This window comes from Phacochoerus africanus, chromosome 2 (assembly GCF_016906955.1).
Source record: "Phacochoerus africanus isolate WHEZ1 chromosome 2, ROS_Pafr_v1, whole genome shotgun sequence".
Taxonomy (NCBI): domain Eukaryota; kingdom Metazoa; phylum Chordata; class Mammalia; order Artiodactyla; family Suidae; genus Phacochoerus; species Phacochoerus africanus.
Window position 1 is genome coordinate 165,302,749 of NC_062545.1, and position 12,663 is coordinate 165,315,411.

Consider the following 12,663-nt stretch of genomic DNA (forward strand, 5'->3'; position numbering starts at 1 on the left):
TTAAAGATGAAATACTCTATTGAACTGGATACGAGAAGATCCATGACCATGGCATTCCCTGGTGGCTCAGTGGATTAAGGATCCACTACTTGCTGGATCCACTACTTGTTGTCACTACTATGGCATGGGTTTGATCCCTAGCCCGGCAAGTTCCACATGCTGCTGGCACAGCCAAAAGAAAAGATGCGTGATGACAACTTTCTTCCACAATGGGGAAAATGGGGGTGTGTTGTTCCCTCAGGCATCTGGAATTGTGTATCTTCTGTAGTTACACAGCTGTGCAGCAGTTGAGGCAGTACCATTCCCAGTCAGTAGGGCAAATGTGTTACTTAGGGACATTTCCCCTGGTACTTTATTTCACATTCCCAAAGCATGCATGATTTATTCAGGTCAATACTGATTTTATCTGGCTGTGGGCATTTGATGTTGACCACTTCTTTTTTTCTTGGTGTTTCCTATTACTTTTTTTTTGTTTGTTTTAGTTCAGTGTCAACAGACTTTTTTCTGTAAAGAGCCAGATGGTAAATATTTTAAACTCTTACGCCATCCAATATCTCTCACAACTCTTCAAATCTGATCTTGCTATTGGGAAAAATCAGCCATAGACAGTACATGAAGGAATGAGCAAGAAGTTTTTTGTTTTTGTTTTGTCTTTTTATTTTGTTTTATTTTAAGGGCTTCAGTTGCAGCATATGGCAATTCCCAGGCTAGGAGTCAAATTGGAGCTGTAGCTGCCTGCTTATGCCACAGACACAGCAATGCCTGAGCTGAGCTGCATCTGTGACCCACACTGCAGCTCATGGCAACACTGGCTCCTTAACCCACTGAGCAGGGCCAGGGATCGAACCTGCATCCTTGTGGATACTAGTCGGGTTCATTTCCACTAAGCCAGAATGGGAACTCCCAAGAAGTTATTCTAATGAACTTTATTTACATAAACAGATGGTTGGCCAAATCTGGCCCTCAGGCTGTAATTTGCTAACTCCTGTCTAGACTTCAGACCCCAAAGGACAGAGACAGAAGTGCCTCCTGTGTGGTTTCTGGAGAAGCCTCTCCTTGGCTTGTGGAAGGCTGCCATCTTGCAGTGTCCCCACACGGCCTTTCCTCTGTGCATGCACAGAAAGAGAGAGCGAGCTCTCGGGTGTTTTTCCCTCTTCTTAAAAGGATATGAGACCTGTCGGATTGGGGCTTCACCCATAAAACATTATTTAACTTTAATCACCTTCTTAAAGGCCATTTCTTCAAACACAGTCACTTTAAGGCTTCAGACTTTACCCTTTGAATTTTAGAGGGATGCCGTTCAGTCTTTAATGCAAAGGAAGGCTCTGAGCAGAAGTGTGGCAGGACTCTGGTGGCTGTGGGGAAGCTGGCTGTCACCTGCAGCATTTCAGGAGAGAGACAAGAGTGGCCCTCCTTAGGGTGGTGGCTGTGGCAATGAACAGGAGGGAATGGTTTGGAGGTGTGTGTCGGGGAGAAAGGACAGGCTTTGCTGTGTCCTGGGGCTGTCACACATAGTTTACTTCTCTGTACCCCTCAGTAACCTGGATGGATGGTTCTGTTCCCAGTGCCTAAGGTAACAGCCTAAGGCAGCAAGCAGGTGCTTGCTGGAGGTTGAATAAATGCACTCTGCAACATGCTCGAGTGGTGGGAGGAGACATCATAGAGGTTCCAAAGCCATATTATCCATAGTGCCTGCCTTATAGGGGTCACGGTTTAGACCTGGAAAGCTGCTTTATGTCCCCTAGGAGTGCAAGGAAATGAGTTCTAACTACTTTGTCTTTGGGAGTCTGAGGATGATGGACCCAAACCCTTCCAGAAGGGTCTCCTTCACACACACACTTACATACAGCAGAGAACTTCCTGCTCAGCTTAGAGCTCCCTGCCTGAACCTTCCAAGTCAGCCACCCAGACCTGGCCTGTGGTGGATGGACGGGAGGTGAGCTGGTTGGTTGTGCAGTGGTTTGCTTTCTTTGGACCGCATGCTTGTGGTTGTCAAAGCCATTCCTTCAGGTTTGTCTCCTCCTTCACCCTCAAAGGACGGGATCCAGTCTTAACGTGGGAAATAGGCATGGAGATGCCTGGCGCTAATGATGATGAAATGATGCCTTATAGAAAGTTTCTGTAGAATGTACCTGATGCCACTGACCCAGATACTTGAAAGTGGTTACAGTGGTACATTTGTGTTGCGTAGATTTACTGCAATAAAACAAGTTTCTCTGTGGTGCTTTCAGACTTTTCAATATTTTAACTGTGACGGAGAGATGAGATCCTGACTCTGCTACTTCCTCAGTCTCCTTATCTGAGAGATGGATAGATAATACCTACCTCACAGGCTTGTCCTGCTTGACACACAGTAGGTGCTCAATAAGTGGTGACCACTTTGTATTATTTTTGTTCTGAAAGAGTTCTGGTGAAAGTCTGCTTTTAAGAGTTTGGGGTTTTTTATTTTTATTTTTATTTTTTATTATTTATTTTTTTTGCTTTACAGGGCCACACCCGCGGCACTTGGAAGTTCCCAAGCTTAGGGGTCAAATCAGAGCTACAGCTGCCAGCCACAGCATACGGGATCCAAGCAGTGTCTGTGACTTACACCACAGCTCACGGCAATGCCGGATCCTTAACCCACTGAGTGAGGCCAGGAATGGAACCCTCGTCCTCATGGATACTCTTTGGATTCGTTTCCGCTGTGCCACAACAGGAACTCCAAGTTTGGGACTTTTTTAAGGAGTATATTAAATTTAAGTGTTAGCTGAAGCATAAAAACCGCAAGTAAGGCCAACTAAACACATGTAAAATTCCAAGAAATAGTCATTTACTAACTCACAGAAAATTGAGAAAGAGGGAAACTGTTTACTTTGCAATTAAAGGCTTTAACTCTGAATAGGCCTGTGCTTATAGATACTCCTATTTTATAATAGTCTAACATTTTACTTCCCAGTGAGGGGCAGATGCAGTTTAAAAGTGATTTTTGGAGATGGAAAATGCTATAGGGACAGATGGTCATGCTGTTCTACTTATTATTATAAATCACAGTTTTTCTAATTATGGAAGTAATTGTTAACAATAACAACAACTAATGGTTGAGTTTTTACTGTAGGCTAAATACCACATCAAGCACTTTTACATGTATCAACTCTCAAAATCATGCATGGCAGTTGTTGAAATTTTGAGAAATGAATAAATGTGGATAATGGGGACTATTTTCTTTTTTCTTTCTTTCTTTTTTTTTTTTTTTTGCTATTTCTTGGGCCGCTTCCGTGGCATGTGGAGATTCCCAGGCTAGGGGTCTAATCGGAGCCATAGCCACCAGCCTACACCAGAGCCACAGCAACGTGGAATCCGAGCCTCGTCTGCAACCTACACCACAGCTCACGGCAATGCCGGATCATTAACCCACTGAGCAAGGCCAGGGATCGAACCCGCAACCTCATAGTTCCTAGTCGGATTCGCTAACCACTGCGCCACGACGGGAACTCCAGGACTATTTTCTGTATGTATGTGGTGTTAACTCACTTTTCAACTAAATGTTGGATTTTTGCAATGCCATTCAAAACTTTTTCAGAGTTCCTTTCATGGCTCAGCGATTAACAAACCTGACTAGGATCCATGAGGATGCAGGTTTGATCCCTGGCCTCACTCAGAGGGTTAAGGATCTGGCGTTGCCATGAGCTGTGGTGTAGGTCACAGATGTGGCTCAGATCCCGTATTGCTGTGGCTGTGGTGTAGACCAGCAGCTATAGCTCCAATTAGACCCCTAGTCTGGGAACTTCCATATGCCACAGGTGTGGCCCTAAAAAGCAAGCAAGCAAACAAACAAACAAAAAAAACCAACCACACCAAAAACTCCCTCAGTAAACTACATATAGAACTATATCATATGGCCCAGCAATTGCACTCTTGGGCATATATCCAGACAAAACTTTAAAAAGACACAAGCACCGGCATGTTCATTGCAGCACTATTCACAATAGCCAAGACATGGAAACAAGCTAAATGTCCATTGATAGATGAATGGATGCAGAAGATGTGATACATATACACAATGGAATACTACTCAACCATAAAAAGAACAAAATAATGCCATTTGTAGCAACCTGGGTGGAACTAGAGACTCTCATACTAGTGAAGTAAGTCAGACAGAGAAAGACAAATATCATGTGATATCACTTATGTCTGGAATCTCATATACAGCACAAATGAACCTTTCCACAGAAAAGAAACTCATGGGCTTGGAGAACAGACATGTGGTTGACAAGGGGGAGGGAGAGGGAATGGGGTGGACTGGGAATCTGGGGTTAATAGATGCAAATTATTGCTTTTGGAATGGATAAGCAATGAGATCCTGCTGTATAGCACAAGGAATTATATCTAGTCACTTATGATGGAGTGTGATGGAGGATAATGTGAGAAAAAGAATGTATATATGTATGTGTGACTGGGTCACTTTGCTGTACAGTAGAAAATTGACAGAACACTGTAAACCAACTATAATGGAAAAAATTAAAATAATTTAAAAATAAATAAATAAAAATAAACAAAAACAACTCTTTTGACCATGATCTAAATTGTTCAGTGCTATTTCATAGTGTGAGGATGACACTATTTACACAGTTGCTAATCATTGGACATCCAGGTTGCTTCTGGGTATTATGGTTTTAACTGGTATTGGACAAAATCCTCAAATAAATATTTGAATTTTTCCTAGATGTACACTTATAGCTACAAAAATTTAGATGTCCAAGATGCTAGATTGGGTATAAAGCATGCAGCCAGCTAAATTGTTCCACTCAAGACAACAAATATTTGATGAAAATATCTAACAAACTGTAACATAAAAGTAGGATATAGGAGTTCCCTGGTGACCTAGCAGTTAAGGATCTGATGTCACTGCTGTGGCATGGGTTTGGGTCCCTGGCCTGGGACCTCCCACATGCCACAGGTGTGACCCCCCCCCAAAAAAAGTAGAATATGAAAGACCTCTCCTTGGACAGCTATTGTTCAGTAATTATTGTGCAAGTTATTCAGTGTTGCGTACGTTTGGTTTTGTCCAAAGCTACTCCAGGATAGGGTAGGAATACCGGTAATGCCTTTACTCGGTGCTTAGGATGTTTCAAGGAACCAGTGTTTATGAAGCATTTCACCCAGAGCCCTGCATGGAGTTCACGCTAAATAAATGTGAGCTGCCATTATTCACAATATTGAGTGTATGTCAGTAGGATGCATATGTAAATAATGCCAGGCTGTATGTCTGTCTTCACAAAACCTGAGGTGTTAGTATAAATATTTTCCTAATAGAAATATAGCTAAGGCTGTTCTTGTCACTTGTACAGTGTCACTTAATACAGTGGTTTATACACAACCACAAATTCTAGATACAGGGAGTAGGTGGTGGCAGTTAGGAAAATAAGCCAGAATGTGCTGCCTAGAAGTCATTAGTAAAACTTGAGGACTTAATCTTGTTTTTAAAATGTATCACAGAATTGGGAGATATATATATATACACATACACATACACATATATGCACAAGGGACTATTACTCAGCCATTAAAAAGAATGACATAATGCTATTTGTGGCAACATAGATGGACCTAGAGATTATCATACTAAGTAAGGTAAGTCAGAAAGACAAATACCATGTGATGTCACTTATATGTGGAGTCTAAACTCTGACACAAATCAGCATACCTACGAAGAAAAAGAGATTCACAGATATAGAGGACTGTGGTTGCCAAGGTGGAGGGGAATGGGGGAGAGGAGGATTGAGAGTCTGGGATTAACAGAGGCAAACTATTATATAGAGGATAGATAAACAACAAGGTCCTACTGATAACACAGGGAGCTATATTCAATAGCCTATGATAAACCACAGTGGAAAAGAATATGAAAAAGAATACACATGTATAACTGAGTCACTTTGCTGTAACAGCAGAAATTAACACAACATTGTAAGCCAATTATATGTCAATAAAATTTTAAAAATAAAAATAAAATGTATTACAGAGTAAAAGCTCAGAATATTAGTGTTAGCAAAAACCAGACATCTTTAAGACAGTGATTTTCTTTTTTTTTTAAGATTTTTTTCTATTATAGTTGATTTACAATGTTCTGTCAATTTCTGCTGTACAGCAAAGTAACCCAGTCATACATACATACATATATTATTTATATATATATATACACATACATACATATACATTCTTTTTCCTCACATTATTCTCCATCATGTTCCATCTCAAGTGACTAGATGTATTCCTTGTGCTATACAGCAGGATCTCATTGCTTATCCACTCCAAATGCAATAGCTTGCATCTACTAACCCCAGACTCCCAGTCCACCCCACTCCCTCCCCCTCCCCCTTGGCAACCACAAGTCTGTTCTCCAAGTCCATAAGTTTGTTTCTTTTCAAGAGAGTGGTTTTTAAACTTTGCCAGCAATCCATAATTTCTAAAAGAAATTCAATTCCATTAAGATCCACAATGCAAAGAAATGTATAAATGTGTTAGTTTTGTAAAACTGTTTCACCAAACAGTATCAACTCTTTCTGTGCATGCTGTACTCTGCTATTTTATAGTTTGTTTCATTTTAGTTTAGTATTGGTTGTGAGCCAAATAAATTTATTTTGCTGGATAGAAACCCACAATTTGAAATACAACCTTAAAGCTCATATACCCTTAAAAAAAGTTTGCAGCTACAGTTGTAAATTCTCACCCACACATTTAATCAGTAATGAGTGGTTTTGTTCTTATATGCATGATAATTTGAACCTTGGGGTCATTATCCAGACATATTTAACTGTTAATAAATAAGATTCTGTTAAAAGCATTGTCACTGAATGCAGGCAGGATTCAAACATACATTGGGCATGAGTCATATTTCACTCTGGTTTCCCTTTCTTTTATACCAGGTAGTTTCAATTTGCCAGCAGAATGAATACAGAGAGAGACTCAGAAACAACGTTTGAGGAGGATTCTCAGCCTAATGATGAAGTTGTCCCCTACAGTGATGATGAAACAGAAGATGAACTTGAAGACCAAGAGCCAGCGGTGGAACCAGAACAGAATCGAGTTAACAGGGAAGCAGAGGAAAACCGAGAGCCATTCAGAAAAGGTAACTTGCTGGGATCTGGAGACTGGGTCCTTGTCCATCCTCACATGGGAGGTGGCAACAGGTGCAAAGGACACGTGGTCCAGGAGGCATCTTCTTTCACTTAGCCTGGGATGCAACTTGGGCTGGGACAGATACACATTGTCCTTAGTGTGATGGGGCTGGTCGACCATATCTGACAAGTTTTACAGAGAATGTAGAGGGTCTTGCTTCATGTCTGTATTTTTAGAAGGGAAGAATTTGCTTGTTACCACACCCAGGAATCTTGGAGTTACCATACCTTTTTCCTAATGAGTATAAAATGGTTTCGACTCACTAGCTAAAAAAAAATTTGTATGGCTCTCTGCTTGCCATGAGAGAACTGTGATACAGCCCCGGGCTACCTGCCCAGAATCAGGGCAGCTTCCAGGCAAAGTCTAGACCAGGGGTTGGCAAACTTTTTTTTTCTTTAATTACTCAATGGATTTATTACATTCATAGTTGTACAATCATCACCACAATCCAATTTTATACGATGGCCATTCCACAACCTAACTTTTCTGTTAGGGGCCCAGCAGTACATATTTTACGCTTTGTGGGTCATGTGGTCTCTTTCACAACTACTCAGCATTACTGATGTTTCTTTAAAATGGCCATAGACAGGAGTTCCTACTGTGGCACAGCAAGTTAAGGATCTGGCATTGTCTCTGCAACAGCACAAGTTCAACCCCCGACCCAGCACAGTCGATTAAGGATCCAGTATTGCGACCTACACCACTGCTGTGGCATGCATTCAATCCCTGGCCCAGGAACTTCCATGTGCTGAGGGTGTGGCCAAAAGAAAAAAAAGTGGCCATAGACAGTCTGTCATTCAGGGTAACAGAGCATAGCTTGCCTTTTCCCCTGTAGCTTTTCTATTTCATTTCCCACTGGTTCTCCTGCCCTGGCAAACACATGTGGTCTTTTCTTCCAACTCTTCTGCTCCAAGAGGAAGCTGTTCCTTTTTTGTTTTATTTTATTTCATTAATTTATTTATTTTTATTATTATTTTTGGCCACGCCTGTGGTGTTCAGAAGTTCCCAGATGAGGGATCGAACCTGTGCCACACCAGTAACCAGAGCCACAGCAGTGACAACGCTGATCCTTAACCTACTGAGCCACCAGGGAATGCCCAATCCTTTTTTTTTTTTAGGCCCCAGATTTGCTCCAGATTTCAGGTTGAAATTGTTTTCCCTCAGGGTCTCTCAAATTCCAGTGAAAGAATCTTAGTTTCCCATTCACAGAAATCTCTGTGAAATTGTTCTGTTTCAGATTCTCCAGGTGCACGCCTCCCCAGCCTCAATCAGAATGAGCTCTGGTTTTATCTGGTTTCCTCAGTCTCCACCACTGCCAACCTGCCCTTCCAGGCCTCCCAGAAATTGGCTTCCCTTATTGTCACTCCCTGCCCCCTAGTTTTCCCTCAGGGTTCTGCTGCCTGTTCAGCTGGTTCCCCCTCACCCCCCAAACAGGTTTCACCTGTAGAAAAAGTGACAAAGCATGCAATCCCACTTATGCAATGATCCCTTCTTCTCTGGTCAGGTGGTGCCTTTCTTCTGCTCTTCCATGCGGGGCTGTCTCGAGGTGGGGGCATGCGCATGCCCACCAGGGCCCCCTCCCACCACAGGCTCTGGCACTGCGGTTAATCATCTGCATCACCTCCTGTATATTATTTGATACCTTTGAATATTAAACACTTAGAATTAGCAGACCCCACTGTAGATTTCTGGCTATCATTTTAAGCTATTGAGTATTAAGCTTAAATACTTTCTGCCTTGAAGCAAAGGCACTAAAATCATGATAATTGAGCTAAGTTAAAACGGAATCACTGCCAATCTGAACAGGAATGTGACCTCTGTCATAACAAGTCCAGACTGGATATTGTTTGAATGGGGATAAAGCTGAGGTAGCCTGACAAGCTAGCAAGGGAGTTCTAGGTGATTGCCCAAATAGTAAATAGTGTGTTTCTTCCTCATTCCTTCTCCTGCTGTACTTCTAAGTTTCATATCACAATCTTGGAATCTTTACTATATGTGGATGTCTGGTGAGCTGGCTCGGTGGGGTTAGGGGTGAACCTTGTTGTTGGTGCTTGGTGCCACGTTATCAGATGTGTGGTCCCAAACGAGGCCAAGGGATGAGGTTGGGTGCCTGCGGGAATGTGAGAGGGGCACGTAGTGGGGGGGAGGGACTCTCACCTCTGGTTTTTTCCAAGTCTGCCTTCACATGCTGGTGCCCAGGGCTCTTTCCTGATCTTTCAGTTCACAGATCACATTTCTTATAGATGTCTATCCTCAGAACCCAGGCATCTAGGGAGCCCAGGCTCGATCGTGGCTCATCATGGTCTTTTCCAATGGTGGCTTCTATTTTCAGGGGAATTTGGTGGGTCTCAAAAACCCCTATCAAGCAGCTATGCCTATGACTTTAAAAAATTTGATTATCCTGGAGTTCCCATTGTGGCTCAGTGGTAATGAACCCAACTAGTATCCATAAGGATGTGGGTTTGATCCCTGGACCTGCTCAGTGGATTAAGGATCTGGCGTTGCTGTGAGCTGCGGTGTAGGCCGGCAGCTACAGCTCCGATTCTACCCCTAGGCTGCCAATTTCCATATGCCCCAGGTGTGGCCCTAAAAAGAAAAGAAAAAAAAAAAAAAAAGATTATCCTCACATCTCTGTGTGTCCTTCCCAAACACACAGAGGACAGTTAATGCCAGGCCTCTCTCCCATTTCCGCGTCCCCACAACCAGTCCACTTCCACTCCTCCCCTCCCTCCCCTTCCCCATCCCTCTTCCTCCTCTCCCCCTCCCTCTTCCTTCCCTCTTCCCCCTCCTTCTTCCTCATCTTCTCACTTGGGCATTTTCCCAATGGAGGTTGGTGTCACTCTGACTTTCCTTTCTAACTCTCATCTGTCTGTCTTGACATTTTACATCAGAGCCCATTTCCTTCAAAAAATTCACTTCTCTAGAGCATGAGTCACTCTGTGAAGTATCCTCCAGTTAAGGGACAACAGGGGCCCAGGCCTGTTACAGCAGAGCAGTGTCTGAAAGTGTGTGAACCAAGTTCATTGTTCTGGTCCTATCTTACTGCAGAAGTTATGGTTTTCTTTCTTTCAAGATGGTTTAGCCCCACTGAGCTTGAGTGTTAAGCACGTGTTTGGAGGGACCCCTCGCAAGTGCTTTTCAGTGTTAGGATGTGCATTGTGTAGAGTTGGAATCAAGAACAAGTGTGAGCCGGGGTTAGAAAGTGCTGTGAAGGAAGAGATACACCCAGATTTAGATTTACTAAAGTACCTTTACCCTGGTTTACTTTGAGCAACTGTTGACAAAAACGACTGGGAGTGTTTTCCATGTTATGGGATGAATATGCTCACTTCCTGATAAACACACTAGAACAATTTATCTTAGGGTGTGTTTTAGGAAACACTAGTTCTGCCAGATATTCGTGGACACCTACTGTGGTCTCGGAGACCGAAACTCAGAATTCTTTATCCTCCTCTTGGAGTTTTAAGGTTGTTCATTAGCATAAAAGGATCCGAGAGCTTTCAACTTTAGAGAAACCAATTTCATTTTATTTTTATTTATTTATTTGTCTTTTGTCTTTTTCAGACCACACCGGCATGTGGAGGTTCCCAGGCTAAGGGTCTAATTGGAGCTGTTGCGCCAGCCTACGCCACAGCCATAGCAACGCCAGATCCAAGCCATGTCTGTGACCTACACCACAGTTCATGGTCACGCCAGATTCTTAACCCACTGAGCAAGGCCAGGGATCGAACCCGCCACCTCATGGTTCCTAGTCAGATTCATTTCCGCTGCGCCACAATGGTTATGCCATATTGTTAAGGATTTGACATTGACAAATCCCATTAGATGTGAGGGTCAAGTGAAAAGGAGGCCTGAGGAATAATTTCTGGCTTAGCCACCCTGACCCCCACCATCAGACACTATTCCAGTCATCTACTGCTGCATGAGAAAACATACTCTGAACTTATTGGCATAAAATGATCATTTCATGATGTTCACAGATTCTTTTAGTCAGGGATTCAGACAGGACACAGCGGAGATGGCATGTTTCTGCTTGCTGTAGGCTATCTGGGCCCTCAGCTGGGAAGATGAACAGCTGAGGTGCCCTGACACGCTGGGGCCTGGGATTATCTGGAAGCTTCCTCTCTCCTATGTCTGGCACCTAAGCTGGGTAACTCAAAAGCTCAACTGGGTCTTTTAGTGGGAGCACCTCCACATGACTGGGCTTTTCCCAGCATGCCACTGGGCTGCCGTGAGAGTATCGTAGAGGGACTTCTGGAGAACCAGCATCCCATGAGATCAAAGCAGAAGCTGATCACAGAATTCATGCAGCATCCTTTGTGCTCCCTTCTCTTGGCTACAAAAGAGTCATGGAGGCAGGCCTTGGTTCAAGGGAAAGGAAATTGGACACATCTTCTTCCTGGGAGTGTAACAAGATCATGTTGCAGGAAGGGAGATACTGTTGCAGCTGCCCTTGGAAGGTACTTTCTGCCTGCGTGGGTAATAAAGCTGTTTGTGAGGATGAGTCATGGTGGCGGGAGCCCCTTGTAGGTCAAGGAGAGGGCTGTTGTTTTGAACTTGACTAGTTTGGGATAGTGACAGGAATTCCACTTGTGTTGCTAGCTAGCTGGCAGCTTAGAAATACAGGATGAAGTGGTAAGAAATGACCATGAACAGTGCAGCATTGTCCCTGGGAAGTATTAGAATTCTTAAGCATGAGGGAATAGACAGCACTGAGTTCCCACATGGCAGTGGGCATATCCTTAGGGAGAGATGCGTTCAGTTTTAGGAGAGGAGCCTCTCCAGTGAGCACCTGCCCCTCATCCCTCCCTAAGCACCCAGGCCCATCCCCCACAGCCTCTGGGCTCCTGGTGTACACCTTCGCCCAGTTTGCATACCTTGTGCTTGTGAAGTTATCAAAGGCATGTGACTAGTATCCATAAGGACTGAATAATTCTGATTCTACAACTTTGGAATTGGAGATGATTCAGACAGTGGCTTCAGCGTCATTTATCTTTGTTTTTGTTTTCTTGTTAAAAGCCACATGATACTGCTGCAAGACCGTGCAGGATGATGCCAAACCACATGCAGGACTGCTTCCGGGTGCTGCTGTGGCTCGTGCCCGTGAGCAGCTGGCAGGCTGTGCACGCACATCTCTCTGTCCATGAGGGCCTGTCCCCAAAGACCTGTCTTGACTGGTTTAGGGGGGTTCTCTGCTTGAAAATGTAAGACTGCATGTGTTTAAAAGTCTTTTCCAACTCAGAATGTTGTGGTTCAAAATTCTGTTTGGGGCGGAATGATCACTGGTTAACAGTATTTAAGGTGGAATGCTTAATTGTTAAGGTTTAAAGATATCACCACATGACCATCGGGAGGTCAAAAGGAAGTTCTTTCTCTTGGTATAAATTCGGACTGGATGTGGTATTGACAAAAATAGTCAGCTGTGTCCCCGATGAAAGTGATATCTTCAGATAAAACTGCAAAATTAAGCATCTTTAGAGCATCTATGACTTTTTTTCCTGGAAT

The 12,663-nt window shown here is 43.3% G+C and overlaps 1 protein-coding gene across 1 annotated transcript in view; it reads left to right on the forward strand.

The window, feature by feature from the left end:
- Positions 1–12,663, forward strand: part of ATP8B1 (ATPase phospholipid transporting 8B1) — a 128,440-nt gene that overhangs the window by 58,259 nt on the left and 57,518 nt on the right. The window contains exon 2 of the mRNA XM_047767064.1: positions 6,906–7,108. Within this exon, the coding sequence (XP_047623020.1) occupies positions 6,928–7,108 (181 nt within the window). The 5' untranslated portion in view covers positions 6,906–6,927. The remainder of the gene's footprint in view (positions 1–6,905; positions 7,109–12,663) is intronic.